Raw genomic sequence first — 27,814 nt, 5'->3', positions numbered from 1 at the left:
AAATAAATCACACGCCACTTATGTTGCTTTCATAAGGCATTTTCAAAAAGCAACCGGGTCAGTGAAGAGACACGGGGGTGGGGGGAGGCGGTTTCCTCAGTCCTGAAGGTTTGGGACTCTGCTCCGCTAGACTGACCTTCGCAGGGCAGATACATTCACCAGTGGGAAGCTGTGCACGGCCTGTCCCTCCAGAGAGATTCAGTATAGAGGTTCAGTGGATAAAAGTGTTGTTGTTTTTAAATTCTCAGGGGCAGTCAACTCACATTTTCTGGAGTGTTGCAATTCCCGCTCTGAGCCGCAAAAGGTGGAAAGGGGCGGCTCACCTCAGTTCTCTGCTAGATCGGCCAAAACGCTGGGAAAGGGAATCCGTCCTGATGTCTGCCTTGCCAGACTAACATTTCCATAATGCTGCAGCCACATGCAAACGACGAAGGATTCGTAACATGGAAATTAAAGAGTTAAGACGTGGAGAACTCCAGTGAAAGAATCAGACAAACTTAATTCAATTTGGGGGAGGGAGGAGCAAAGGAATACCAACATGAACCCAAAGATCTACTTCCATAGTGAAACGGGGGGTGGGTGGGTAATTATTATACGGGAAAGAAACGCGTTATATATTTTGACAGCACTGCATCTTTGGTTTGTTTTCTGTGGTCGGGGGGACATGGATCGGGACCACGTTGTTGCTCGGAGACATGTCGTTCCCAGGTCTGTCGGACATTTGCTTCTGAGACACGATGCGGTAGATCTCTGGAGGGAGAGAGGAAATAAGGAGGCTTTACTGTGGACCCAGGATCAGGATGCCGGGGCATTTATGCAGCACATTATTATCCTTCACGCTCTACACCAGTGTGATGTCGTTGTTAAGAGCAGGTGCACTCTAATCTGGAGGAACCGGGTTTGATTCCCTGCTCAGCCACCTGAGCTGTGGAGGCTTATCTGGGGAATTCAGATTATCCTGTACGCTCCAACACATGCCAGCTGGGTGACCTTGGGCTAGTCACAGCTTTTCGGAGCTCTCTCAGCCCCACCTACCTCACAGGGTGTTTGTTGTGAGGGGAGAAGGGAAAGGAGTTTGTAAGCCCCCTTGAGTCTCCTTGCAGGAGAGAAAGGGGGGATATAAATCCAACTCTTCTTCTTCTGGATAGCCTTACTCTTTTATATATGCTGATGATATCTGGCCAGTGATTTGTGCAGGGTTAGTTAACTCACCCAATTGCTAATATAAACTGAATTAAATCAGCAACAACATGTGGAGGGCTCCTACCCCGTTACTGTTTTCCGGGCTTCCTTCTCCTTTCTCCCCAGCCACTGGCTACCCAGCACGGTGTAGTGGTTAAGAGCGGCCAACTCTTGGATTCCCCACTCCTCCACATGAGTGGCGGGCTCTGACCTGGCGAACTGGATTTGTTCCCCCGCTCCTCCACATGAAGCCTGCGGAGTGACCTTGGGCTCTCTCCAAACTCTCTCAGCCCCACCTACCTCTCAAGGCGTTTATGTGGGGAGAGGAAGGGAAAGAGGTTTGTAAGCCCTGAGAGTCGAAGCAGGAGAGAAAGGCGGGGTGTAAATCCAACCCTCCTCCTCTTCTTCACCACCATGACAAAGGAAACAAAGGCCAGGATACTTCTATTCAGATGCTCCCACCAGTGACCTTGCTATCTCCATTGTCACTCCCATGCTATAGACTTCATTGTTACTCATACTTCTATTCAGATGCCCTCAACTATTGACCTGGTTGCCTTCTTTGTTACTCGCAGACAATGTTTCTTCACCCACCCTGGACACTCCAACAGATATATATATATACTCCACTTGCTTTCCATTCCTACTATCAGATCCTCTGAAGATGCCAGCCACAGAAGCAGGCGAAACGTCAGGAGAGAATGCTGCTAGAACACGGCCATACAGCCCGGAAACCACACAGCACCCCAGTGATTCCGGCCGTGAAAGCCTTCGACAACACAAAGGGTTAACTGTTTGTATGTAAACAAGTTGCTGAAGTCACTGTTTATGACCTGAACTATGGATTAGCTATTGGTCAGTCAGACAGCCGATGCTTACACGTTAGTGAGCACGTACCCTGTTTCTCCGAAAATAAGACATCCCCCGAGAATAAGACGTAGTAGAGGTTCTGCTGAAGTGCTAATTATAAAACATCCCCCGAAAGTAAGACGTAGCAAAGTTTTTGTTTGGAAGCATGCCTGTTGAACAGAACACCAGAGCATGCAGCTGTGGAGCGGAAAAATAAGACATCCCCTGAAAAGAAGACATAGCGCATCTTTGGGAGCAAACATTAATATAAGACGCTGTCTTATTTTCGGGGAAACACGGTACATCTGAAGTTATAAAGTTAACTCTGTTTTGAGCAGACACGACACCAGAGAGGAGACAAGAGGGAGAGACATCATGTGAGACGTGAGATAGAAGAAGAAGAAGAAGAAGAAGAAGAAGAAGAAGAAGAAGAAGAAGAAGAAGAAGAAGAAGAAGAAGAAGAAGAAGAAGAAGAAGAAGAAGAAGAAGAAGAAGAAGAAGAGGGGGAGGAGGAGGAGGAGGAGGAGGAGGAGGAGGAGGAGGAGGAGTTTGGATTTATATCCCCCCTTTCTCTCCTGCAGGAGACTCAAAGGGGCTTACAATCTCCTTGCCCTTCCCCCCTCACAACAAACACCCTGTGAGGTGGGTGGGGCTGAGAGAGCTCTGAAAAGCTGTGACTAGCCCAAGGTCACCCAGCTGGCATGTGTGGGAGTGTACAGGCTAATCTGGATTCCCCAGCTAAGCCTCCACAGCTCAGGCGGCAGAGCGGGGAATCAAACCCGGTTCCTCCAGATTAGACACACGAGCTCTTAACCTCCTATGCCACTGCTGCTCCTTAGGCAGCAAGAGGTAACCAACCTTGCAGTAATGTAGACGTGTAACAGGAAAGAAAGGATTTCTTATTTTATCTCCATGTAACCCTCCCTTTATAGTTAGTAAACTCATTCATCAAAAGCAACTGAGAAGCTGTCTCTTCTAGTCTACTCTGCTTTTATACATATACACACACACACACAAAATCGCTGTTCAGGAAAGGGAAAGATGGGGTAGGAGGGGGGTTTTTTTGTTTTTGTTTTTAAGTCAAAGGGAGAAGGAAGGAAGCGCCTGCGCCTCCCAATCGCCTCACCCCATATGCAAGCAACACACCCTTTTCAAAGGCAAATGCAACCTACAGACCGGGCAGGAAAAGCCGTGTTTCCACACCGGAAAATTGCGCAATCCTGGAGTGTAAAGCTCGAGAGCCAGCCGCTCTGGGCTGATCACGGGGTGGGAGGAGAGAGAAATAGCAGCGGAGTAGTGTTGGAAAGGCATGGGTTCCCTCCCACTCAGAAACAGTGGGTGCCAGCCGATGCAGCCGGGAAAGGCCCGGCCCGGCCCGGCAGAGGAGGCTGCAAGGGAACCCCACTGGCAGTCTCTAAAGGGGCGACTCCTGTCAACTGGCAGGGATGGCTGGGGGATGACCCTGGACCACCAAATTCTGCAAGAACAGCTGGATTCTGCAACCAGAATTGTAAAAAAAAAAAGGTCCCACGTACTCTCGTTTTGCAAGAATTGGGCCATGCTTGTTGGGTTTTGCATGGTTTAGTCCAGTGACGGCGAACCTTTTCGAGACCGAGTGCCCAAATTACAACCCAAAACCCACTTATTTATTGCAAGGTGCCAACACGGCAATTTAACCTGAATTCTGAGGTTTTAGTTCAGAAAAAATGGTTGGCTCCAAGGCGTTCATTACTCAGGAGTAAGCTTGGTGGTAGTCGGTGGCTTTGCTTTGAAGCAACCGTGCAACTCTTCCAACAGGTGAATCACGACCCTAGGAGGGTTCACTCAGAAGCAAGCCCCATTGTTAGCAGCCGAGCTTACTCCCAGGTAAAGGATCGCGCTTTAGTTCTTCGCATGAAAATCAGTGGGGTTTAACAGCGCTCAACAGGGTTACCTACGCTGCTTCCCCAAAACTAGGTCTTAGGTTTAATGCTAATAATCGAGCCCAGAGGCCCAGGCCAGCCTAGATGTGAGGGGGAGGGGCACTCTGTGCATGCCCACAGAGAGGGCTCTGAGTGCCACCTCTGGCACCCGTGCCATAGGTTCGCCACCACTGGTTTAGTCTGACCCAGCTACACCCTCCCCACCCCCCAGCTTTGGCAATTTTAGGAAACACTGCCCATGCACTCTCAAGCTATGAGAGTTGGAAAGTGCATCTGGTAGCCAATACCGCTGTCTGCCTGCAGGACATACTTGGAAAATCATGGGGGGTGGAGGCGTGAAGTATCAAGAACAGTCTTTAAAGGGCAGATTGATGGGAAGAGATTCAAATACAAATACAAATACAAAACCTTTAATGGCATATAAAAAGGGTAAAATACAAATTATGTTAAAACCAATTGACTAAAATTTACGCAAAGGTTTCACTCTTGATCCAAGTGCCTTTGTTAAAAACCTGGCAACTGATTCAGTAGTGTGGGGATGATGGTCACTAAGCAGGTATGAAACTATTTCCTTGTCTGATCTCACTGAAAATTTCTTCAAGATGGCCTCGAGAAAAAGCAACCGATAGACTGCCAAATCTTTACAATGAAGGAGCACGTGTTCAGTTGTTTCGGGTAGGTCCGCTGCACAGGAACAAGTCCTGTTCTCCTGTGGGATGCCATGATATCTGCCTCTTGTTTGGGCAGTCGGTAACACATTTAGCCGAGCAAGCATAAAATATCTACGGAGATGTGGATTGATTAAATTACTGGGAAGAGATTCACAAGTGACAAGATCCCACTCACAGCAGCCATTGCCAATCTCTATCTTCGAATCACAACGAAAATCGCTGAAGCTTCCTTCAAGTAGAGGCAAATCACGAAAGAAGGAGGATTTATAACCCACCTGCTCTTAACCACTGGGTGTCAAACTTACGGCCCTCCAGATGGTATGGACTACAGTTCCCATCATCCCCTGCCAGCATCATGCTGGCAGGGAATGATGGGGACTGTAGTCCATAACATCTAGAGGGCTGCGAGTTTGACACCTATGCCCATGCCGGAGGTAGTTAGCAGGCCGGATTTGGCCCCTCGGCTGCATGTCTGACACCCGTTATATGCCCTCTTCATTCATTGGTCAAAGAAATGCCAATCTTTGTTTGGTTGTTGCTGTTGTTCAAATGACACGGCATGGATTTTTGGTGGGCAATTTTGCAGACGGATAATGCAATACATATATAATGTATAATCACGATATGTTACCAGAACAGATCAGCGACACTCTTCAGCGTAAGAAGAAACACTAGTAACGAAGTTACTCTAAAAACAGAGGCCAATATAATACTGGCTCTACAGAGAGAAAAGTCAGCGCAGGTAAAAATCAAAATCTCCCTCATTTGACCTCAGTTGACTATTTTTATCCCTGTATCCTCTACCGGAAAAATCCGAATCGTTCAGTATCGTACGCTGAGCCTCCTGTTGGCAATTATGATTTCAAAGTTACTAGTTCGTTCAGTTTTCATCCATTTGGCAAGTTGCACATTGGTACTAAGTCATGCGTAGTTTGTTTGTTTCTTTGGCATTCTGAATTTAATCCAGTTTAGACCTGATAAAGGCAGGACTGTAATGATGCAGAATTTAAAAATAAAAAGCAATACTGCCTACATATTCCCCCCAAGACAAATACCACGACAATCCTGTCCTGACCATGGCCAGTGTTTTTAAAACACAAAGAAATTTTACATTGCTATTTCAGCAGCAGCAGTGGCGTGGTGGTTAAGAGCAGGTGAACTCTAATCTGGAGGAACCGGGTTTGATTCCCAGCTCTGCTGCCTGAGCTGTGGAGGCTTATCTGGGGAATTCAGGTTAGCCTGTACACTCCCACACACGCCAGCTGGGTGACCTTGGGCTAGTCACAGCTCTCTCAGCCCCACCTACCTCACAGGGTGTTTGTTGTGAGGGGGGAAGGGCAAGGAGATTGTAAGCCCCTTTGAGTCTCCTACAAGGAGAGAAAGGGGGGATATAAATCTAAACTCTTCTTCTTCTTCTTCATCCCCTGCTCTGCCGCCTGTGGAGGCTTATCTGGGGAATTCAATCAACCTGTACACTCCTACATTCCAGCTGGGTGACCTTGGGCTAGTCACAGCTCTACGGAGCTCTCTCAGCACAGGGTGTTTGTTGTGAGGGGGGAAGGGCAAGGAGTTTGTAAGCCCCTTTGAGTCTCCTTACAGGAGAGAAAGGGGGGATATAAATCCAACTCTCCTTCTTCTTTTAGTCCCCAGAATCCTGTCTCCCAGAGCAGCGGGCCGTTGACCTCCAAGCTCACAGCATCTCCTGTTTGTCTCCAGGGCTGACTGCTCGCAGCCATCCTGGCGTCCAAGCAGGGGCTCCGTCTGGCTCTCTGGCCCAGCACCCTCAGTAAGAGCCCCAGCCGACTCACCTGTCAAAATGGTCTGAAAGGCAGCTTCGACATTCGTCGAGTCCAAAGCAGAGGTCTCAATAAATGAGAGGCCGTTCTTTTCTGTGAGGAAAAGGAGAACGAGATGCAGTTAGTTCCAGTGTGGCGCAGTGGTTAAGAGCAGGTGCGCTCTAATCTGGAGGAACCGGGTTTGATTCCCCACTTGAGCTGTGGGGGCTTATCTGGTGAACCAGATTAGCTTGTGCACACATGCCAGATGGGTGACCCTGGGCTAGTCAGAGTTCTTCGGCGCTCTCTCAGCCCCACCCACTGCACAGGGTATTTGTTGTGAGAGGGGAAGGGAAAGGAGATTGTAAGCCCCTTTGAGTCTCCTGCAGGAGAGAAAGGTGGATGAATTCAACTTCTTATTCTTCCAGGTGGTTTCTTCAGAGATGGAATGGTTGGGGGGGCTCTCCGTTCCTCCTGCCAGGGTAGCCCAGATGGTCAACGGGACCATGAAAGGCACTCTTTTCAAGTAACCTCATCCCATGAAAGCTTCCCTCCCAAGACAAGAGGTTATGCACTGCAGATTAGCCTGTACACAGATTAGCCTGTACACATGCCAGCCGGGTGACCTTGGGCTAGTCACAGCTTCTCGGAGCTCTCTCAGCCCCACCTACCTCACAGGGTGTTTGTTGTGAGGGGGGAAGGGCAAGGAGATTGTCAGCCCCTTTGAGTCTCCTGCAGGAGAGAAAGGGGGGATATAAATCCAAACTCCTCTTCTTCTCCTTGAACTCAGGTTGAGCCTTGTGATTATCTGCTCCAAGCACACAAACCCCATGCCTCCGGGCCATGCAGACAGGAACCCCAACTAGGGGGCCACCTTTTGCCTTCTGCCACTCTGGGCTTCTTGCCTCTTGCCTTGATGTCCCCTCCCTGCAGCAACCTGAAAGTGGATTCTTCATTGCCTGTCAGCAAATCCACCATTTTCTGGCATGAGGTGGACTTACGCCTCGATAAATCTGCCTTTTCCCCTTCTCTTTTTATTCACAATTCACAATCACAATAACCTTTATTGGCATTAGGTATTAGACAGTGGTTATACACTATTATTAAAGTATTACATTTAAAACCATATGTTACATCTATGGATTTCTCTTTTTATTGCAACACACGTGTTCTGAAGAACTCAAAAGGAGCAGCAGTGGCGTAGGAGGTTAAGAGCTCGTGTATCTAATCTGGAGGAACCGGGTTTGATTCCCAGCTCTGCCGCCTGAGCTGTGGAGGCTTATCTGGGGAATTCAGATTAGCCTGTACACTCCCACACACGCCAGCTGGGTGACCTTGGGCTAGTCACAGCTTCTCGGAGCTCTCTCAGCCCCACCCACCTCACAGGGTGTTTGTTGTGAGGGGGGAAGGGCAAGGAGATTGTCAGCCCCTTTGAGTCTCCTGCAGGAGAGAAAGGGGGGATATAAATTCAAACTCCTCCTCCTCCTCCTCCTCCTCCTCCTCCTCCTCCTCTTCCTCCTCCTCCTCCTCCTCCTCCTCCTCCTCCTCCTCCTCCTCCTCCTCCTCCTCCTCCTCCTCCTCCTCCTCCTCCTCCTTCTTCTTCTTCTTCTTCTTCTTCTTCTTCTTCTTCTTCTTCTTCAAAAGCTCACACCCTACCACGGGTCACTGGGCTGGTGCCGATAAAGAAGACACCAGCTGGGCACTTGGCTTTTCAGACTCTCCTTGTGGACCAACATGCCTATAAATGACTTGTCCTCTATAAGGGCCGGCCCTGACCGATTCCGCCCAGCCCCATTTCCCCTCTGGAGACCCGCCCTCCGGGTCTTCAAAGCCAGGGGACGGGGCCCACCCCCCCCCCCCCCTGCTAAATTTAGCATTTTTTAATTCATCCCCATCAAGTCAAAGCTTTCTTACAGCACCCCTGCAGGATGTTCAAGGCAAAAGGTGAACAGAATCCTACCCCTGCTTCAACCTAGTGACCCTGGACTTCTCCAGCGGTCACCCATCCAAGTATTAACCAGAGCCGACCCTACTTGGCTTCCAAGGTCTGACATGCACGGGCTGGACTGGGCCATACCAGGCAGGGCAAAAGACATAAAGAGGTGGTTTGCCATTGCCTGGCTCTGCGTAACAACCCCAGACTTCCTTGGTGGTCTTCCATCCAAGTATTAGCGAGGGCCCACCCTGTTCAGCTTCCAAGCTCTGATGAGGATAGGCTGGGTTTGCATCAAGTCCCGGACAACTTGTGGGGACAAGTTTCAGGGCAAGAGATGAACAGAGGTGGTTTGCCACCACCTGCCTCTGTACAGCAAACACTGATCTCCTTGGAGGCCTGCCGTCGAAGTAGTGACCAGGGCTGACTCGTCTTAGCTTCCAAGATTTGGCAAGAAGAAGAGTTGGATTTATATCCCCCCTTTCTCTCCTGTAGGAGACTCAAAGGGGCTTTCAACCTCCTTTCCCTTCCCCTCCTCACAACTGTTGGAAGAAAGGGACTTAACGCTGTTTCCTGCCTCAACCTATAGAGGGTTTTTTTACTAGATAGCCAGTGACTAGAAAGGGACCTAGGAATTTGTCACCTTTACTCTATCATGCTGGTCCTATCCTTTGAAGTAGACTGATACTCTTAGGGACTTCCTCCCTTGCTTCCGCCTTCTACTCAGAACTCTCCATCTTACTTTCACCATGCCTAGGGAGAGGATGTGTCTCCTACACATCCGTCTCCATCCAGCTAGAATAGAATAGTTAGTGAACCTCTCTCTCCACCTTTCTATCCAGAATGGAGTTCACTAATAAATACTCTTTTTATTAGATTAGAAACTACAAACAACTCTGACTTTCTTTTATGTCTGAAGCTCTCTACCAAGCTCAGCCACGCGTGTGTGCCCAGGTAAACTTCCCTGTGTTCAGCCTCTGTGCTGCTCTGCTCGTTGTGCAAGGGAAAAACACACACCAGGTGTTGTTTCTCCCAACAACAACAAACACCCTGTGAGGTGGGTGGGGCTGAGAGAGCTCAGAAGAGCTGTGACTGGCCCAAGGCCACCCAGCTGGCGTGTGTGGGAGTGCACAGGCTAATCTGAATTCCCCAGCTAAGCCTCCACAGCTCAGGTGGCAGAGCGGGGAATCAAACCCAGTTCCTCCAGATCAGAGTGTGCCTGCTCTTAACCACGACACCACTGCTGGTCAGGCTAAATCAGGCCACCCAGGACACAGTAAAATTGAAGTACTTCTAATCACCCCATTCACATGTTTACCGTTTTGCCAAGCAGCACAGTGACCTCTCTCCAAAGGCCCGCCCATTTCCTTCTCACTCCCAATGGATTTGCAGGCTGAGTTGCAGGAAGTGGCTTCTAAATTGCGAATTTCTGCTGAAAGCCAGAACTTTGCCATTCTGCTAGTTTTTCAGCTACACACTGTTCTTTCTAAAACTGGACCCACTATACCCGTGGTGGCGAACCTTTGGCACTCCAGATGTTGTGGACTACAATTCCCATCAGCCCCTGCCAGAATTGGCCATGCTGGCAGGGGCTGATGGGAATTTTAGTCCATAACATCTGGAGTGTCAAAGGTTCGCCACCACTGCACTATACGTTCGTCCCCCCCACCCCCACCCAAAGCAGGTCTCTTACCGTAGGTCAGTGGTGGCGAACCTATGGCACTCCAGATGTTCATGGACTACAATTCCCATCAGCCCCTGCCAGCAGTGGCCATGCTGGCTGGGGATGATGGGAATTGTAGTCCATCTGGAGTGCCACAGGTTCGCCACCACAGCCGTAGATCTTTTAAGCATCGCTATTTTTTCCAGCTAAGGCGACTTTGTTCTCAAGCACAAAGTTCAAAGGTCTCTTTCTGTACAGCCTCCCTTTCCCCTACTTCATGGGGATTGCTCATCCGTCACATGACAGGAACTTGGGTCTATTTCACCAGTTTCCACTCTGCACATCCAAACTTTTTAAAAAGTCAAAGGAATTGAGGAATTCTGGCAGCCGCTGCTAAACGACTCTTCGGGTCAAGATCTGTCAGGAATCGAGAGAGGGTGGAAGGGGTCTCCACCAAGAGCAAGACCCCTTCCTTTCCTCTGCCGCCCCTTCTTGCCTTGAGTGCCCGTGGCATAAATCAAGCATTTCCACAACGTTCCAGCAGGGAACAAACCCTGCCGGGGAAAACTTTCCAAATTTATTAACAGGTTGACAGTTAAAGGTCACCGCAGACAGCTCCCCATGTTAATTGCGCCTGAACTCTGAGCGTGTGTGATGGGGGGATGTGCTCACTTAATTAAAAAGGGCTTAGCTGATGTTCAGTATGGCACACACACACCCCCACTCACTTCTTCAGCTGTATATACATTGCACTAAAATACATCCATAGAGGGCCAGAAAAAGTGGATCAAGAAGCAGAGAGCTCTAGGCTGCCAACCAGTGAATAAGGGCAGGGAAGAAGGGTAGGAAAGAGGGAGAAAGGCATCCAATGCTAGCATTCTCTAGCTTCATCTAGCAACGAGCAGATGTAGGAACATACACAAATACATGAAGTGGCTTCATCTACAGCAAGTCTGACAGCCCAGTAAAACCAGAAGCCGCTGGCTGAACATTTCAGCCTCGTCCCACTTCAAGTGCAAAGATCCCTTCTGATCAGACACTGGGATAGGATTGTCCTCATATTGAGAAAGTGTTTGTCAGGGGGATTGTATCTAGGGCTCATTCCGCACACGCAAAATAATGCACTTTCAAGCTGCTTTCACAACTGTTTTTGCCATTCCGCACAGCTTCAAAGAGCCCTGAAAGCAGCTTGAAAGTGCATTATTCTGCATGTGCGGAATGAGCCTAGGTGATTGAGATGCGTTCCCAGCTCAATGTAATTGCTACAAGATTTATGTAACCTAACCAGCCTGCGGTAGGTTACCACTGCCATTCTGGGACATTCTTTCCTTGATCTTTACTTTATGGCTTCACACACTGAGTAGATAACTAGGCTTTCCCCTGACACTTCGGTCTCATGGGAAACAGAATAGTTTTCATTGTCCTGTGGGGGCAGGAGGCCAGGTGGCTTTATCTCTCTCTGTTGCTGACCTTGGAGCGCCTCAGCTCCAAACTAACTTTCTCACATTTCCTGGAAAAATGGGAGGGGGGACTAACATTGGAATAAAGGGGACAGCAAAAGCCGGATTCAGTTGTCAAGCTGGGTGCTTCGATGCCTATCAATGAACGCTGCTGATCAGCTACACAAAGTCTGTTTATTGCTTCAAGGTTCGAGACCCAACAGTGTTTTGGGTAAGTAGTAGCGGCGGACAAACACAGGGGGGTTCGGAAGCGACCACATTTGGTCATAATGGCCCTGGCGACAAAAGAAGGAAATGTGTGCGTGAAGTGCTGTGAAGTTGCAGGCAATTTATGGGGACCCTGTGGGGTTTCACAGTAAGAGATGTTCAGAGGTGGTTTGCCATTAACTGCCTCCGCACAACAACCCTGCATTTCCGCAGAAGTCTCCCATCCAAGGACTGACCAGGGCCAACCCTGCTCCGGTTCCAAAATCTGACAAGTTTGTACTAGCCAGGTCACGGTGAACAAAGAGCATAAGAAACAGCCGCCAAGAAAACACAAAAAGAAAAAAGGAGAAAAGGGGGAGAAGAAAGGGAGAGAAAAAGATAAAAGAGGCATAGGAGAAAGAAAGAAAGAAAGAAAGAAAGAAAGAAAGAAAGAAAGAAAGACTGGGCAGAAGCAAACTACGCCAGCTACAATGATCCCACTGAAGTTAAGTAAATGTGGATTGAAATAAGTTCACTTGTGATTTTAGGTGCACAAAAGGCAACAAACCAACATCTGCTCAAGTAGTTCAGGCGGCAGCACGGCAACATGCAGCAACAGACCAGTTTCTCCCTCCCCCCCCCATCCCACTGACCTGCAAATGCTCGGGCCTCATCCGTGGGAACGGCGCGCAAGTGGCGCAGGTCGCTCTTGTTGCCCACCAGCATGATGACGATGTTGCTGTCAGCATGGTCTCGCAGCTCTTTCAGCCACCGCTCCACGTTCTCGTAGGTGAGGTGTTTGGCGATATCGTACACTAGCAAGGCCCCCACAGCGCCGCGGTAATAGCTGCGGGCAGAAGGGCAGGCCACAAGTAAGCACCCTCCAGTGCATGTGACAAGCACAACTAGCAGTTGGGAGGCAATTAAACTGTAGGGCAGCCCAGCCTCGAATGGCTGCCCCGGGGGGGGGGAAGTGTTCACACACTGTCCAGCCGCGTAGGTAACCCCATTGATAAGTGGCTGGGTGCCCGGGGAAGCTGCTCCAGGAATCGCCTCCACAACAGATTCTCTGCTACCAACCTGCGTCACGCGGCTTCTCAAAAACATCAAAGTAATTTGAGTTTTTCAGTATTTGTTTCATTTTGACCCTACCTTTCTCCCCAATGGGGTCTTTAAGTGGCTTACGTCACTGTCCTCCATTGTATCCTTACAACAATCCTGAGAAGTAGGCTAGGCTGAACGTGACAGGACCCGGGTCACCCAGGAAGCTCCCACAGCAGAGTGGGACTTTGAACCAGAGCCTCCCAGATCCTAGCCAGGGGTGACCAACCTACAGCGCTCCAGATGTTCATGAACTACAATTCCCATCAGCCCCTGCCAGCATGGCCAATTGGCTGATGGGAATTGTAGTCCATGAACATCTGGAGTGCCGTAAGTTGGCCACCCCGGTACCTAGATTTATGGAGGAGAAGTCGATCTATGGCTACCAATCTTGAACTGCCTTGATCTCAGATTGCAAATGCCTTAGCAGACCAGGTGCTCAAGAGCTGCAGCAGCAGAAGGCCATTGCTTTCACCTCCTGCATGTGAGCTCCCAAAGGCACCTGGTGGGCCACTGCGAGTAGCAGAGTGCTGGACTAGATGGACTCTGGTCTGATCCAGCAGGCTAGTTCTTATGTTCTTATTATGTTCTAGTCTGACGCCCTAACCACTATACTACGCTGGCTCTGATTTTGCCACTGTGGCTGCATTCATGAGTTTCCCTAATGCCAAGGAACAATGGACAATCTTTATAAATGTGCAGCGTTAAGCCCTTTCCACATGGCGACTATTATTTGCACCTCTGTGATTAAAGCATCAGAGATCTATTTCAGAAAGACGCTTCGAGCATTCAGCAAATCTCGAGGGGAAACAAATTTCACTGTTACGGGTCAGCTGCAAGCAAACCCCCTCTCTGGCCGGCCTCGCTGACCCAGCTTTGGGCATTGAGGAGGCCCTCTTAGCCGCTTAGCTGTCGTCACCATCCAGGTTAAGCCTGGAGTTCTCCCAAAATTTCAACTGGTCTGTGGACAACAGGGATCAGTTCCCCTGCAGGAAAGAGATGCAGAGGGTATCTGTAATGATTTCAAATGTTGTGTGTGTGTGTTTCTTTAAAATGAGAGGCCAGTTGAGGAAGGAGGGGGCGTGAAAGGGGGCTGAGAGTGACTGGTTGTCACTGGACCTTTAAGAGTCTGAACTAGAACATAAGAACAAGCCAGCTGGAGCAGACCATAATCCATCTAGTCCAGCTCTCTGCTACTCGCAGTGGCCCACCAGTGCCATTGGGAGCTCACATGCAGGAGGTGAAAGCAATGGCCTTCTGTGGCTGATGCTCCCGAGCACCTGGACTGTTAAGGCATTTGCAATCTCAGATCAAAGAGGATCAAGATTGGGAGCCATAAATCGACTTCTCCTCCATAAATCTGTCCAAGCCCCTTTTAAAGCTATCCAGGTTAGTGGCCATCACCACCTCCCGTGGCAGCATATTCCAAACACCAATCACACGTTATGTGAAGAAGTGTTTCCTTTTATTAGTCCTAATTCTTCCCCCCAGCATTTTCAATGGATGCCCCCTGGTTCTAGTATTGTGAGAAAGAGAGAAAAATTCCTCTTTGTCAACATTTTCTAACCCATGCTTAATTTTATAGACTTCAATCCTATCCCCCCTCAGACGTCTCCTCTCCAAACTAAAGAGTCCCAAACGCTGCAGCCTCTCCTCATAAGGAAGGTGCTCCAGTCCCTCAATCATCCTTGTTGCCCTTCTCTGCACTTTTTCTATCTCTTCAATATCCTTTTTGAGATGTGGCGACCAGAACTGAACACAGTACTCCAAGTGCGGTCGCACCACGGCTTTATATAAGGGCATGACAATTTTTGCAGTTTTATTCTCAATTCCTTTCCTAATTATCCCCAACTAAGTGCCTGCAAAACCTGGAAGAGAGACAGTAGACTGTGCTGGAAACGGTGAGAGGGGCCGTCCATGCTAAACTTATAGTGTTCTATGAAGTGCCAAAAAAATAGGAAGAAATATTGAGAGACCAGAAAAGGAGTCAAATCCTAATATGGTCTGAGAGATATAGAGGGATTCACCAAGCTAGAGCAGGCAACCCTCTGGACGGTGCTCATTGGTCAATCTGAAACGGAACCCTGTCCAACCTTCTATCCTCATTCGATCCACATCCGCAGGGCACGCGGAACAAAGCCAGGAGACACCGGCGGCACTCGAGCGTGCAACTGCCACAGTCCCAAGGGGAGAGGGGGGGGGTCACTTACGCTGAGGTTATCGCCCGGTACCGCTCCTGCCCGGCCGTGTCCCATATCTGAGCCTTTATCGTCTTGCCGTCCACCTGAATGCTCCGTGTTGCAAACTCCACGCCGATGGTGCTCTTGCTTTCCAGGTTGAACTCGTTGCGGGTGAAGCGGGAGAGGAGGTTGCTCTTGCCCACCCCGGAGTCCCCAATGAGGACAACTGAAAAAGATTACAGAGAGAGACTAGTGACAAGTCTGTTCTACCAAAGCCTTGCTTGAGTCACCACAGCCCCCTATTAAGGAGGGGAAACAGGCAACAAACAGACTATCGCCTGGGGCAGGAGGAAGGGGTTACCTTGGGACAGAGGCAGAGCTATCGGGGGAACGTGGGGGGGCGTGTTGCATCGGGCACGCGTCTGGGAGGTGGAAACAGTGCAGGCTGGAGAAGCGGCCTGTTCCCTTCAGGCTGAAAATGGCCTGGTGGGAACACTTTCCAGGAGATCTTGCGAGCCCCAAGGTCTCCTGGGAAGTGTAGTTCCCACCAGGCCGTTTTCAGCCTGAAGGGAACAGGCCGCTTCTCCAGCCTGTGCTGCTGTTGTTTCACTAAGATGCCAGTGTGTGTGGAGGAGGTCACAGTTAGAGGGGCGCGGAAAACACAGGCTGGGGAGATGTACGGGCACACTGGCCAAGATGCGCCCCTCTGCCTTGGGACTGTGACCACCAAGGCTGAATTTTAAGCGACAACTTCATAAAACCTCTACAAAATTATAGCCAACAAATAATGCAGAGTGCACACATGATAAGAACATAAGAACAAGCCAGCTGGATCAGACCAGAGTCCATCTAGTCCAGCTCTGCTACTTTGCAGTAAGTCATGCAGGAGGTGAAAGCAATGGCCTTCTGCGGCTCTGTTGTGCTCCGAGCACCTGGACTGTTAAAACATTGCAATCTCAGATCAAAGAGGATCAGATTGGTAGCCATAAATCGACTTCTCCTCCATAAATCTGTCCAAGCCCCTTTGAAAGCTATCCAGGTTAGTGGCCATCACCACCTCCTGTGGCAGCATATTCCAAACACCAATCACACGTTGCGTGAAGAAGTGTTTCCTTTTATTAGTCCTAATTCTTTCCCCCAGTATTTTCAATGGATGCCCCCTGGTTCTAGTATTGTGAGAAAGAGAGAACAATTTCTCTCTGTCAACATTTTCTACATGATCTGAGCTTCAAAACGACATCTTGTATTCTAGGGTGAGGTCCCCAACGTGGCACCCACTAACTCCTTTTGGGGGTTCCCACCAAGCATTTTTAGAAAGAGTGTGGGGGCTGCGGACGTTGTGCTGGCTGCCCTGTGTCAGAATACCAAAGGCGCCCACAAGCCCAAAAAGGCTGGGACCCCCTCTTCTAGCGACGCCGCGTCGCAATCAAATTGCAAAACTATTCCAACTGGTTCAGCACATCAACCGAAAACCGGTCCACCACCCAGCAAGGTGCCGCCATCGCAGGCGGCGTTCCTCTTTCTCTCACTTGAGTGCAAACGCTCCTTCTTGAGGACAGAGCCGGCATCATGTAAAAGAAAGGAAGCATCTGCATGCCGATTTAATTAAGCGCTTCAGAGTCCTGACAGTAATTCAATTACCACTAGTTCCTTTGGGTTGACAGCTGTAATGCGGCAGGTTCACACAGGGCCCTGCCGCCACTTCGGAAGCGAAGGGAATCCCCCGGCCCAGACTGGCTTCCCCCTGCCCTCGTTTTTCTGCAGAGTTTCAAAGGATTAAGCCTCTGTTTACACCCTGTGCCAAAGATGCCTGTCTGGCGTCAAGCGGGTAAGTGCCGCAGAGCTGGTCTTACAGATGAGCAGGAAGGGTTGGTTCAGCTGTGTGTACCGCTTGCAGACTCTGGATGGCCACACAGCCCCAGTCTGGTCAGATCTCAGAAGCCGGGTCAACCCTGGTTAGTACTTGGATCAGAGACCACCAAGGAAGCCCAGGTTTGCTATGCAACGGCCATCCACCTTTGTTCATGTGTGCCCTACCCTGGATAACCCAGGCTAGCTTGATCTCATCACATTTCGGAAGCTAAGCTGGGTCGGCCCTGGTCAGTCCTTGGATGGGGGACCGCTGAGGAAGTCCAGGGTTGCAACAAGGAGGCAGGCAATGGCAAGCCACCCGGAGCCCCAGAGGGGAGGGGCAGTACAACATGTAGAAAAATAAACATGCCTTGCCTGGGAAACGTCAGCTGCAACCTGACAGTGCTTTTTACCACCAATCATTCCCAGCCAGAGGCGTAGCAAGGGGAAAACCGCTCAGAGCCCTCTGGGGGTAGGGCGGTATATAAAACCCAAAAATAAATAAATAAATAAATAAATAAATAAATAAATAAATAAATAAATAAATAGTGCCCGGTGCACTGGTGCGTCCTCCGCCCCGCCACACCCCCACAGGGGCGCATGCTCAGTGCGTCGCACACCCCCTTGCCCCCCTGGAGCTACGCCTCTGTTCTCAGCCAAGCTAGATCATACCAGTTATCAGAAGCAGGGTTGGCCCAGGGCAGAGGACACCCCCCCCCCCGGAAGACCAAACTCTCTGTGCACAGGCAGGAAATGGCAAACCACCTCTTGCTTCAAAAACACCGTGGGGCCGCCAGAAGTCTGCCGTGACTTGACGGGACACTTCAGGTACTTCTCAGAGAATTAAGTACCAATGGAAAATATTCATTGGTTTGATCGTGGGCAAAGAAAAAGGGCATCGGATGCCAAGAAGAGAAGAAGAAGAGTTTGGATTTATATTCCCCCTTTCTCTCCTATAGGAGACTCAAAGGGGCTGACAATCTCCTTGCCCTTCCCCCCTCACAACAGACACCCTGTGAGGTAGGTGGGGCTGAGAGAGCTCAGAAGAACGGTGACTACCCCAAGGTCACCCAGCTGGCGTGTGTGGGAGTGTACAGGCTAATCTGAATTCCCCAGATCAGCCTCCACAGCTCAGGCGGCAGAGCTGGGAATCAAACCCGGTTCCTCCAGATTAGATACACGAGCTCTTAACCTCCTACGCCACTGCTGAATTGTAAAGATGATGCAGCTTCCTAAGGGACGGGGCAGAGGGGTTTTTAAAGCGCTAAGTCACATGAAATGGTGCCCATTCTGAACAACAAAGATTTCCTGTGCTCCATGAAGACAAGATCTTGTTTCAAAAAGAAAGGCTACGCGTTTTTGCATGCGCGCAACAAACAGGAGAAAGGACCCCGTGAAACAAGGCCTACTTATTCTTACAGTTGGTACTGTTAAGTAAGAAAACTGGAAGGAAAACATCAATTAACCAGCTACAAGGATTGAGCAATTGCGGGTGGGAGGGGGGGAGAGATCTACTTTGGGATTCTCCGCAACCTCCAAAGGCAAAGGAATTCCCGACGTAATCAGCTGGCTCAAAAATTACACCAAAAAAAAAGCATTTGGGATCATCCAGGGATGGGCGATTTTACATCAGGAGAAAAACACACATCAGATGCGGGACTGATAACGGCGGCCAATTTGTTTCAAAGCGCTTGTGGCAGATATATCGAGAAATACTCCAGCACTCTGGGAAGGATTCCCAGATTTCTGCTGCAGGTGCCGCTTCAGCGCTGCGGCTCTTTCAGCTCAACTGTTAATGTGCTTCTGGGGTTTGTTTGCGCTTGACAAGACCAGCTAGTGGGGATCCAAAAGGGCTGACATTATCCTCTCCTTCATTTCATCCTCACAACGACCCTGCGAGGTAGGTTAGTGTGAGAGTGTGTAACTGCCTGAAGCTTCCGTGCATAGAACAGGGATTTGAACCCGGCTCTCCCAGAACCTCGTCTGACCCTCTAAGCAACTACGCCACACTGGACCACTTGGCCACACAGACTGTGTTTGGCCAGCATCATGATTCGAATCAGGATCCGGGGCTGGGAGAAGGCTATAAAAACAATGTGAAGGTCGAGGTTGGCACTAATGTCTGCCAGGTCTTCAAAGGCCTCTTTGTTCTGTCGCCAGTCAGTTCCAAGAGCGAGCCAAGGTGACAAGCTGTCAGTCAAATCAGGGCCCGGCCGTGCAAGCCAGAGATCTGCAAATGGTTGAGGTGGAAGATAAGTACTTGAACAGGACTCTGCAAGAACGGCCGCTCCTCAGCACCAGGCTGGGTACAAAGCCGAGCCGAGCCCAGCCAAGAGCTACTCGCCAGGGGCGATTCAGAACCGACCCCTTCCCGGTCCTTTTTCCTTGTTCCCATCGATCTGTCTTTCTATCTCTGTTTTTCCCCCTCTGTTCCTCCCCCCCCCCCTTTTATTGGATAAACTCAAAAATACCGTTTCCCCGAAAATAAGACCTACCTCCCAAAATAAGCCCTAGCATGATTTGTCTGGATTTTTGGAGATTGCTTGAAATATAAACTCTACTCCAAAAAATAAGCCCTAATTCCAGATTGCCCAGCACAGCTGATCTGGTCACGTGGGGGGCGCAAAATCATAGGGGGGAAAGACATCCCATTAAAATAAGCCCTAATGCATCTTTTGGAGCAAAAATTAATATAAGACCCTGTCTTATTTTGGGGGAAACACGGTAAGAGCCGAACATGTGGTTGTCTATGCCGGACGCGGCCCGTTGGAAAGACAGGAATAATTTTGCTGTTTTACTGATATAAGTTTATACTACTGATTATGCATATTATGTGTCAAATATTGTATTTTTTTGCATGCCATGAGCTGCACTGAGTCCAACCTTTGGCTGGGGTAGGGCAGGAGACAAGTTGAATTGAAGAAAAGTCAAGACCAGGGGTCTGCAACCTGCGGCTCTCCAGATGTTCATGGGCTACAAATCACATCAGCCCCTGCCGGCATGGCCATGGGAAGGTGAGGACGGAAAAGAGGATGGAACTAGAAGAGTCATGCTGGCAGGGGCTGATAGGAATTGTAGTCCATGAACATCTGGAGAGCCGCAGGTTGCAGACCCCTGGTCAAGACAGAGAGGCATTGATTCGTTCGACTTTCAAACGGCAAAAATAACTTGCATTTTGAATGTCTGAGCAAGCACGCTATTCAAGGTGGGTTACCAACTTGAAGCAGCGGGGGACGGGGGAAGCTGCTGGAATATAATGGCTAAGTGGATAAGGTGTTTTTATTTTCAATATACCTATATATCTTGCTGACCTCTGAGATGCTTCAGGACTCAAATCTAACTATTTTCCATGGAATGCCTCAATATGCATAAAAAATCCTGCCTCCGCCCCAAGCACACCTTCTCCTTTACAAACAACCCCCCAACAGCAATTTCAGGGTAATACCTGCCAACCTTATGGGGCTACTGTAGCAAAACGATGCAGGATGAGTGACTTCCTGGTTAGAAGAAGAAGAGTTTGGATTTATATCCCCCCTTTCTCTCCTGCAGGAGACTCAAAGGGGCTGACAATCTCCTTGCCCTTCCCCGCTCACAACAAACACCCTGTGAGGTGGGTGGGGCTGAGAGAGCTCCGAGAAGCTGTGACTAGCCCAAGGTCACCCAGCTGGCGTGTGTGGGAGTGTACAGGCGAATCTGAATTCCGCAGATAAGCCTCCAAAGCTCAGGCGGCAGAGCTGGGAATCAAACCCGGTTCCTCCAGATTAGATACACGGGCTCTTAACCTCCTACGCCACTGCTGCTCCTTGTATGGGACACCATCCACGGCAAATCACCTCCATTCATTCCTTGCTTCAAAATCCCTGCAGGGTCACCATACGTTGGCAACTACTTGATGGTACTTTACACCAGGGGAATCAAACAAGCGGTGCAGGGGCCGGATCCAGCCCCTTGAGAGGGCTTATCAGGCCCATGAGCCAGCTGAGACAACGCACCCACCCACCCCACACTCCTGATCAGGTCTGGTAAGCCTGCTGCAGTTTCATAAGTCCAGGCACCCACCCACCATGCTCCCGATTTGGTTTGGGGAACCAGAAGCCAGCTGGCCAGTCCAGGCACCCACCCCATTCTCAAGCAGTAGGAGCAGAAGGCGTAGTGGTTAAGAGCAGGTGCACTCTAATCTGGAGTTTGATTCCCAGCTCTGCCGCTTGAGCTGTGGAGGCTTATCTGGGGAATTCAGGTTAGCCTGTGCACTCCCACACACGCCAGCTGGGTGACCTTGGGCTAGTCACAGCTTCTCGGAGCTCTCTCAGCCCCACCTACCTCACAGGGTGTTTGTTGTGAGGGGGGAAGGGCAAGGAGATTGTAAGCCCCTTTGTAAGTCTCCTGCAGGAGAGAAAGGGGGGACATAAATCCAAACTCTTCTTCTTCTTCTTCTTCTTCTTCAACTCTTCTCACAACAAATAAGCTCGACACCCCTGCTTCACGCATAAATAGCCAGTGATGCAGGGCCTTTCAAACTTGAAAAGGCAAACAGCACAGAATGGACCAGATGCTGATAGCGCAGAGAGGGTTTACGGAAGGGTGCCGGGCAAGCTGGGGAATAAGGAAGGGAAGTAGCAGAGTGTCCAATACTTCCTGGGGGGAAATTCTAGCCAGACTGGTCTTTTCTGGGGTTGGTGGGGCTCCGCCATGAGGCAGTGCAACAAATGACGATGCCAGCTAATGGGACAACGGAAACCGCTGTTGAGAACGTAGGCCTGGCTGGGGACTCCACATTGCCTTCGGAAGGAATGCCGCGCCCAAGTCCGAGAAATCCCTCCCGAGGACAGTTTGAGGTTTTCAGCCTCTCTTAGCCCAGATTTGTCCACTTGCGCAACCTTCCCATCCAGATGACGACGCATTCGTTATCTGGGCAATGAACTGCCCTGCATTCCAGCCCAGATTTTGGAGAGGGGGATACGCCACTGAAAAGCCCACATGGACGGAAGGAAGGCAAGCAAATCCCACCGGAGGGAGGCTGTGGCGGTCCTCTAAATGAGCTGCTAATGCACAGGTGTCAAACTCGCGGCCCTCCAGATGTTATGGACTACAGTTCCCATCATCCCCTACCAACACCATGCTGGCAGGGGATGATGGGAACTGTAGTCCATAACATCGGAGAGCCACGAGTTTGACACCTATGTGCTAACGATTATGCGGTAACAAGGCAGGAAGAGCAAGAGGAGGTTGCCAGAGGAGGGGAAACAAGCTTGTGCCGCAAAACCAGGACCTGCAATAACATTTCCTCGGGCCTCAAACGACTTCCCTGGAACGGCGGCCCGGCGAGGAGGACCGTGCTGCGCGGCCCTGCCACAAAGGCACCGCTTGCCCTTGCCGGTGCCGCCGCCAATCGATCTTTGTTCAGGATCCTGTTAATGACGTCTCTCCGCACTCAGCAGTTTCTAGGGAAGCTGCCTCAGCCGCCACCTCTCAGCCCGGCTGACAAGGAAACAGCGATCACATTCCTTTGTGAGATAAGAGCCAGAACTGCGCCCGCAGCACCTTTCAAAAACAGGCGAGAGCGATAAACAAGTTTCCAGATTTAAAAATGTGGCGTGTTCTCTGCCTGGGAGGGGATGACATCCACCTCCCTTCAACAAAATGCTAAAAATGTGATGCTGAGGTTCAGATTTCCCAGCTGACTAAAGACCATCATTTAGAACATAAGAACATAAGAACAAGTCTGCTGGATCAGACCAGAGTCCATCTAGTCCAGCACTCTGCTACTCGCAGTGGCCCACTAGGTGCCTTTGGGAGCTCACTTGTATTAACCACTTCCTCTAAATAATCTCTTCTTTTAATTTTTTTAAAACAAAAATGCAGAGGGCAGAGGGAGAGAACCACAGTGTAAAAGCCACCGAAAGCAAGGAATGCGGTAATTCGCCAAAGCGCCAGATTTCACACAAGACCCAAACAAACCAAAACACACACAAGCTGCGGGCAGCCCGGAGAATCCTCTTCTACACAACGGGCATGTTTCAGGAGTCTCCATCACTCCGTAAGATTAAAGTAGGCTACTCACTGAGTAAATATCTCAGAGTGTTATTTACTACAGTGGTGGCTTGGGGTCCAATTCACAAGACCACGCCATCACTGTGACAGGGACTGTACAAATATGGACGAAAAGTTCCCTTCCAAATACACCAGCCGCTGCAACGAAAAGTACTTTAAAGAAGAAGAAGAAGAGTTTGGATTTATATCCCCCCTTTCTCTCCAGCAGGAGACTTACAAAGGGGCTTACAATCTCCTTGCCCTTCCCCCCTCACAACAAACACCCTGTGAGGTGGGTGGGGCTGAGAGAGCTCCGAGAAGCTGTGACTAGCCCAAGGTCACCCAGCTGGCGTGTGTGGGAGTGCCCAGGCTAATCTGAATTCTCCAGATAAGCCTCCACAGCTCAGGCGGCAGAGCTGGGAATCAAACCTGGTTCCTCCAGATTAGATACACGAGCTCTTAACCTCCTACGTCACTGCTGCTCCTACGCCACTGCTGCAGAGCAGAGGTGCCAGAGGGAATTACTGTGAAGGCATCTAAAGACCTGGGAGCTTGGGAGCAAATTCCCAGGGAACGGGCTTATTTATTTATTTATTATTAGATTTCTGGACCGCTCTCCCGGTCATAAACAAGCTCAGAACTGCTTACAACATTTATACTTTCATTAAAACCAACATAATAACCTATAAAAGCTATAAACTACAGTGCCATAAATAAACCCAGTGGAGGGTGGAATAGGCTACATCTAAATCTCATTAGCTGGATTATTAAAGAAAACCAAACAAAAAGATGGAAAGGAAAGAGAAGAAGAAAAAAAAGGGAAAGGGAGAGGTAAAGGAAAGGAAAGAGAGGCCAGCTTAGATGGATAGAAACCATGGCTTTCTGTAGGAACAGCTCCATTTTACATCCCAATTGGGATGAATTCTGCAGGGCCCTGCTCTTATTACACAGAGCATTTCACCAGGCTGGGGCCACAACCGAAAAGGCTCTGCTCTGATCAAGGTCAGCCATACACTTTTGGACCAGCGATTGCAAATAAGTTGTTATTTGCTGAGTGTAATGCTTTCTGGGTGGCATACTAAAGGAGAAGAAGTACCGGTAGTTGGATTAATATCCCCTTTCTCTCCTGTAAGGAAAAGGGTCTTACAATCTCCTTTCCCTCCTCCCCCAAAACAAACACTCTGTTAGGTGGGTGGGGCAGGATACTCTATTGAGTCAGCTATGCACTGAAAGATGGATGCTTTCTCAAAGGTTCTGCTCTAGACCCTGCCAGCACCAGCGTTCACTCCTTTAGGGTTATGGATTGTAGAAGGAGAGTTTGGATTTCTATCCCCCCTTTCTCTCCTGTAGGAGACTCAAAGGGGCTGACAATCTCCTTGCCCTTCCCCCCTCACAACAAACCCCCTGTGAGGTAGGTGGGGCTGAGAGAGCTCCGAGAAGCTGTGACTAGCCCAAGGTCACCCAGCTGGCGTGTGTGGGAGTGTACAGGCTAATCTGAATTCCCCAGATAAGCCTCCACAGGCAGGCTGACAGAGCTGGGAATCAAACCCGGTTCCTCCAGATTAGATATACGAGCTCTTAACCTCCTACACCACTGTAGCCCCAAAATGTATGCTATTTGCTGAGCGGCAGTGGTAGGAGGTTGGGCACTGTATCTGGAGGAACGAGGATTTGGACCAGCTCTACCGCCAAATCTCTAAAGAGGGAATTCAAATTAACCTGTCTGCTTCAACTAGGTGGGACCTGAGCTAGTCTAACTCTCAGGCAGCCACCACCCTCTGAACCCCAAAGTTTCTTGAGGACTACTGTTCTATAAGGTGTTTTTTTAATGCCAAACTTGGAAAAGTGAGCAGGGTGAAAAAGCTGAAACAGAGGCAGAAGACAGACTAGTATAAGGAATGGTAGAGATGTGTGTGGGTGGGAATTTCCCAATATTTCTGCAATTGGATTCTCACTGCACACAGAGGCCGGGATCTACATTTTCCATTCATCACAAGACCCGACTGTAAATGGAACCTTTCGGGGAAGAGGCGGCCTAGAAATCTAAAATATAAATAAATAAATAAATAAACCTCCATTTTCAGATGCAGGCTCTAAACCTGGGAACACTCAACAGGAGAAGACCTCTGGGGGAACATTTTTATGCCTGCAAGCTTAGCACAGGCAGCAGTCTGCTCGCAGTCAGAAACCAGAAATGTGTGCCAGACACCTTCCTTTGCCCTAATCAGGGGTCTGCAACCTGCAGCTCTCCAGATGTTCATGGACTACAAATCCCATCAGCCCCTGGACTGATGGGATTTGTAGTCCATGATGGGAACTGATGGGAATTGTAGTCCATGAACATCTGGAGAGCCGCAGGTTGCAGACCACTGGCCTAAACCAACAGGACTGCTTTTTGCATCCTTACATTGAACAAATACGGTTTAAAGGCTCACAGGTTTTGCATCCCACCCAGCCCTGAGAATCCAGTTTCTCTACTCAGTGGGGACACACTAGACTCTTGACTAGAGCAGGGAAAGATTTTAAGTTCTAGAGTCTCTGTGGAGTCTCATGAATTTCCTTCCATATGGTGGATGGGGTGGTCAGAAGGCAGCATGCTCCCTTCTGGTAGCCCACCTAGGACAGGGCTGTACAACTTGCAACCCAGCTACCCAAGTCCACTGACCAAGGACTGTACCTACCATGTTTCCCCGAATATAAGACAGTTTCTTATATTAATTTTTGCTCCCAAAGATGTGCTATGTCTTATTTTCAGGAACCGGATGTCTTCATTCCCCGCTTTGCCGCCTGTGTTCTGGAGCCTTAGTCTGGGGCATTCAGCTTAGCCTGTAAACTAAAAAAAACTTTGCTAGCTGTCTTACTTCGGGCTAGATGCAGCTTATATTTAGCACTCTCAGCCCCACCTACCTCACAGGGTGTTTGTTGTGAGGGGGGAAGGGCAAGGAGATTGTCAGCCCCTTTGAGTCTCCTGCAGGAGAGAAAGGGGGGATATAAATCCAAACTCTTCTTCTTCTTTTTCATCTGATAACACTTCTGGCTTGTCAGTTCTAGACTGGTAGCAAACCCACCAGGTTTGTCATAAAGGGTCTTCAGATGGGGAAGGGGTCACAGATCAGAGGCAGAGCCACTGCTTGGCATACAGATGGTCCATCCCCAGCACCTCCCGTTAAAGGGACCAAGTAGGTGATGTGAAAGACCTGAGACCACAGAGCAGCTGATGTGAAAGACCTGAGACCACGGACTATCCTGACCTTAAAGGACCAATAGCGAGGTTCACTGAAAGGCACTTTCATGTTTTTGAGGCTTGGCACGGCGCATGCCAGCCACTGCAGCTCTCCAAAGGATTAGGTCAGGGGTCTTCAAACTATGGCCCTCCAGATGTTCATGGACAACAATTCCCATCAGCCCCTGCCAGCATGGCCAAGTGGTAGGGCTCATGGGAATTGTAGTCTCTGAACATCTGGAGGGCCGTAGTTTGAAGACCCCTGGGTTAGGTGGACCCTGGCCTTATCCAGCCAGAAAAGCAGGTCTTGCCACACACATATCAGCTACACTTGTATTACTATATTATGAAGGCATCCTAAGTGTGTGCCTTCATACCTGCTAGGCACCACAGCCCATCTACGGATTCCAAGAAAGGGGAATAAAATCCCACGTCTGACCAAAGCCAGCCAAACCAGGGGGTCAGTCTGTGGTGAACAGCCCACCAGGCAGAAGTTAAGCAGCACCATGTTTAAAGGGTTACTTGCAGGTAAGTCTGCACAGGGCAGCTGCCTATTCATTTCACACAGCAAGAGAGAAGTGGGATCTCGGTTTCCCATCTTAGCCCCCACCCCAGGTGAGCTCTCATGGGGAAGAGGTAGGTGCAGGAAAAGATAAGGAGGGCGGGAGAGAAAAGGAACTGGGGGATCTTTCCTATGAGCATCACTACAGTGTCAAGTGCTCCGTCATTTCCTTCATTCATTCCCTGTTTTTCTCCCCAATGGGGACTCAAAGTGGCTCATGACACCATTCTCCCGTGCGGTGTAGTGGTTAAGACCGGTGGACTCTGATCTGGAGAACCAGGTTTGATTCCCCTACTCCTCCACATACGCGGCACTCTTAATCTGGAGAAATGGATTTGTTTCCCCGCTCCTATAGTCCAGATCTTGGGGCCAGTCACAGTCGGTTCAGAACGCTCTCAGCCCCACCGACCTCACAAGGGGTCTGTTGTGGGGAGCGGGAGGGAAAAGGAGTTTGTAAGCCGTTTTGAGACTCCTTACAAGAAAGAAAAAGGAGGGGATAAATCCAAATTCCTCCTCTTCCGAGTCTACCCTCACAACAACCCTGCAAGGTAGGTTACTAAGAGTGAGAGACTAAGCCCAGCACAGGAAACAGGAGAATTAAAGGAAGGAAGCCAGGGTGAAGTCCAGCACATCCGCCTGGGCTCTGCCTAGAATCTAGCACGGACGCTGGCAAGGTGCCCTTGGATTCACCCCCTTCCCTGAGCCGAGCCTACCTCACAAGTTTGTCGTTGGGAGGATACAGGGAAGGGAGCACGCCTAAGCTGTTTGGAGAAGACGCTAGCATCGGAGGTGAGTCCAGGGCAGGAAAGAGGGCGGGGCCTACTTGGGGGTGGAGCCTAGCTTGGGGGAGGGGCTTTGCGATTTGTGACCGAAAGTTACCTCTACGGCCCCTCCCCGTATGGAGGGGGGGTGTCTACCTGGGTTTAGAGGAGGGAGGAGAGCTGTCACGAGGGGAGGGGCCGGAACGGGGTCAGGGACTTTCCTGTGGTGACCCCCCACCCGCCTGGGGGTTTCTGAGGAGGGTTTCTGAGGGGAGCCCCCCCACCCCCTCGCCCCTCTTCGAGGCCCACCTTTGAAGAGATAGTCGTACTCGTCGTCTCGGGAGCCCCCCATGGTGACGCCGCCGTCGCCGCTTCTGCCCAGGAACCGACCGACCAGCGCGGCCCCTCCCTGCTCCTGCGGCTTCTTCCTCCACCTCCTCCTCGGCCCCGCCCACCGGCCGGCCC

General features: G+C 50.0%; 1 protein-coding gene across 1 annotated transcript; it reads right to left on the bottom strand.

Annotated features, from left to right (window-relative positions):
* Positions 1–27,814, bottom strand: LOC125437976 (ras-related protein Rab-11A). Its single transcript, XM_048506089.1, has 5 exons — positions 27,659–27,814; positions 14,953–15,148; positions 12,295–12,488; positions 6,433–6,513; positions 1–750 (listed from the first exon to the last, which is right to left on the bottom strand). The coding sequence occupies exons 1-5, from the start codon at positions 27,699–27,701 to the stop codon at positions 611–613; spliced, it is 654 nt and encodes a 217-aa protein (XP_048362046.1). The 5' UTR covers positions 27,702–27,814; the 3' UTR covers positions 1–610.

This window comes from Sphaerodactylus townsendi, linkage group LG08 (assembly GCF_021028975.2).
Source record: "Sphaerodactylus townsendi isolate TG3544 linkage group LG08, MPM_Stown_v2.3, whole genome shotgun sequence".
NCBI lineage: Eukaryota > Metazoa > Chordata > Lepidosauria > Squamata > Sphaerodactylidae > Sphaerodactylus > Sphaerodactylus townsendi.
The sequence above is the reverse complement of the archived record's forward strand: the minus strand, read 5'-3'. Positions and strand labels throughout refer to the sequence as shown.

Coding starts and splice junctions, on each gene's coding strand:
- LOC125437976 (XM_048506089.1), bottom strand. CDS start 27,701: ATGGGGGGCTCCCGAGACGACGAGTACGACTATCTCTTCAAAG. Junction 12,489..14,952: donor TACCGGGCGATAACCTCAGC/GTAAGTGACCCC, acceptor TTCTGCCCGCAG/CTATTACCGCGGCGCTGTGG. Junction 6,514..12,294: donor TGAGGCCCGAGCATTTGCAG/GTCAGTGGGATG, acceptor TTTTCCTCACAG/AAAAGAACGGCCTCTCATTT.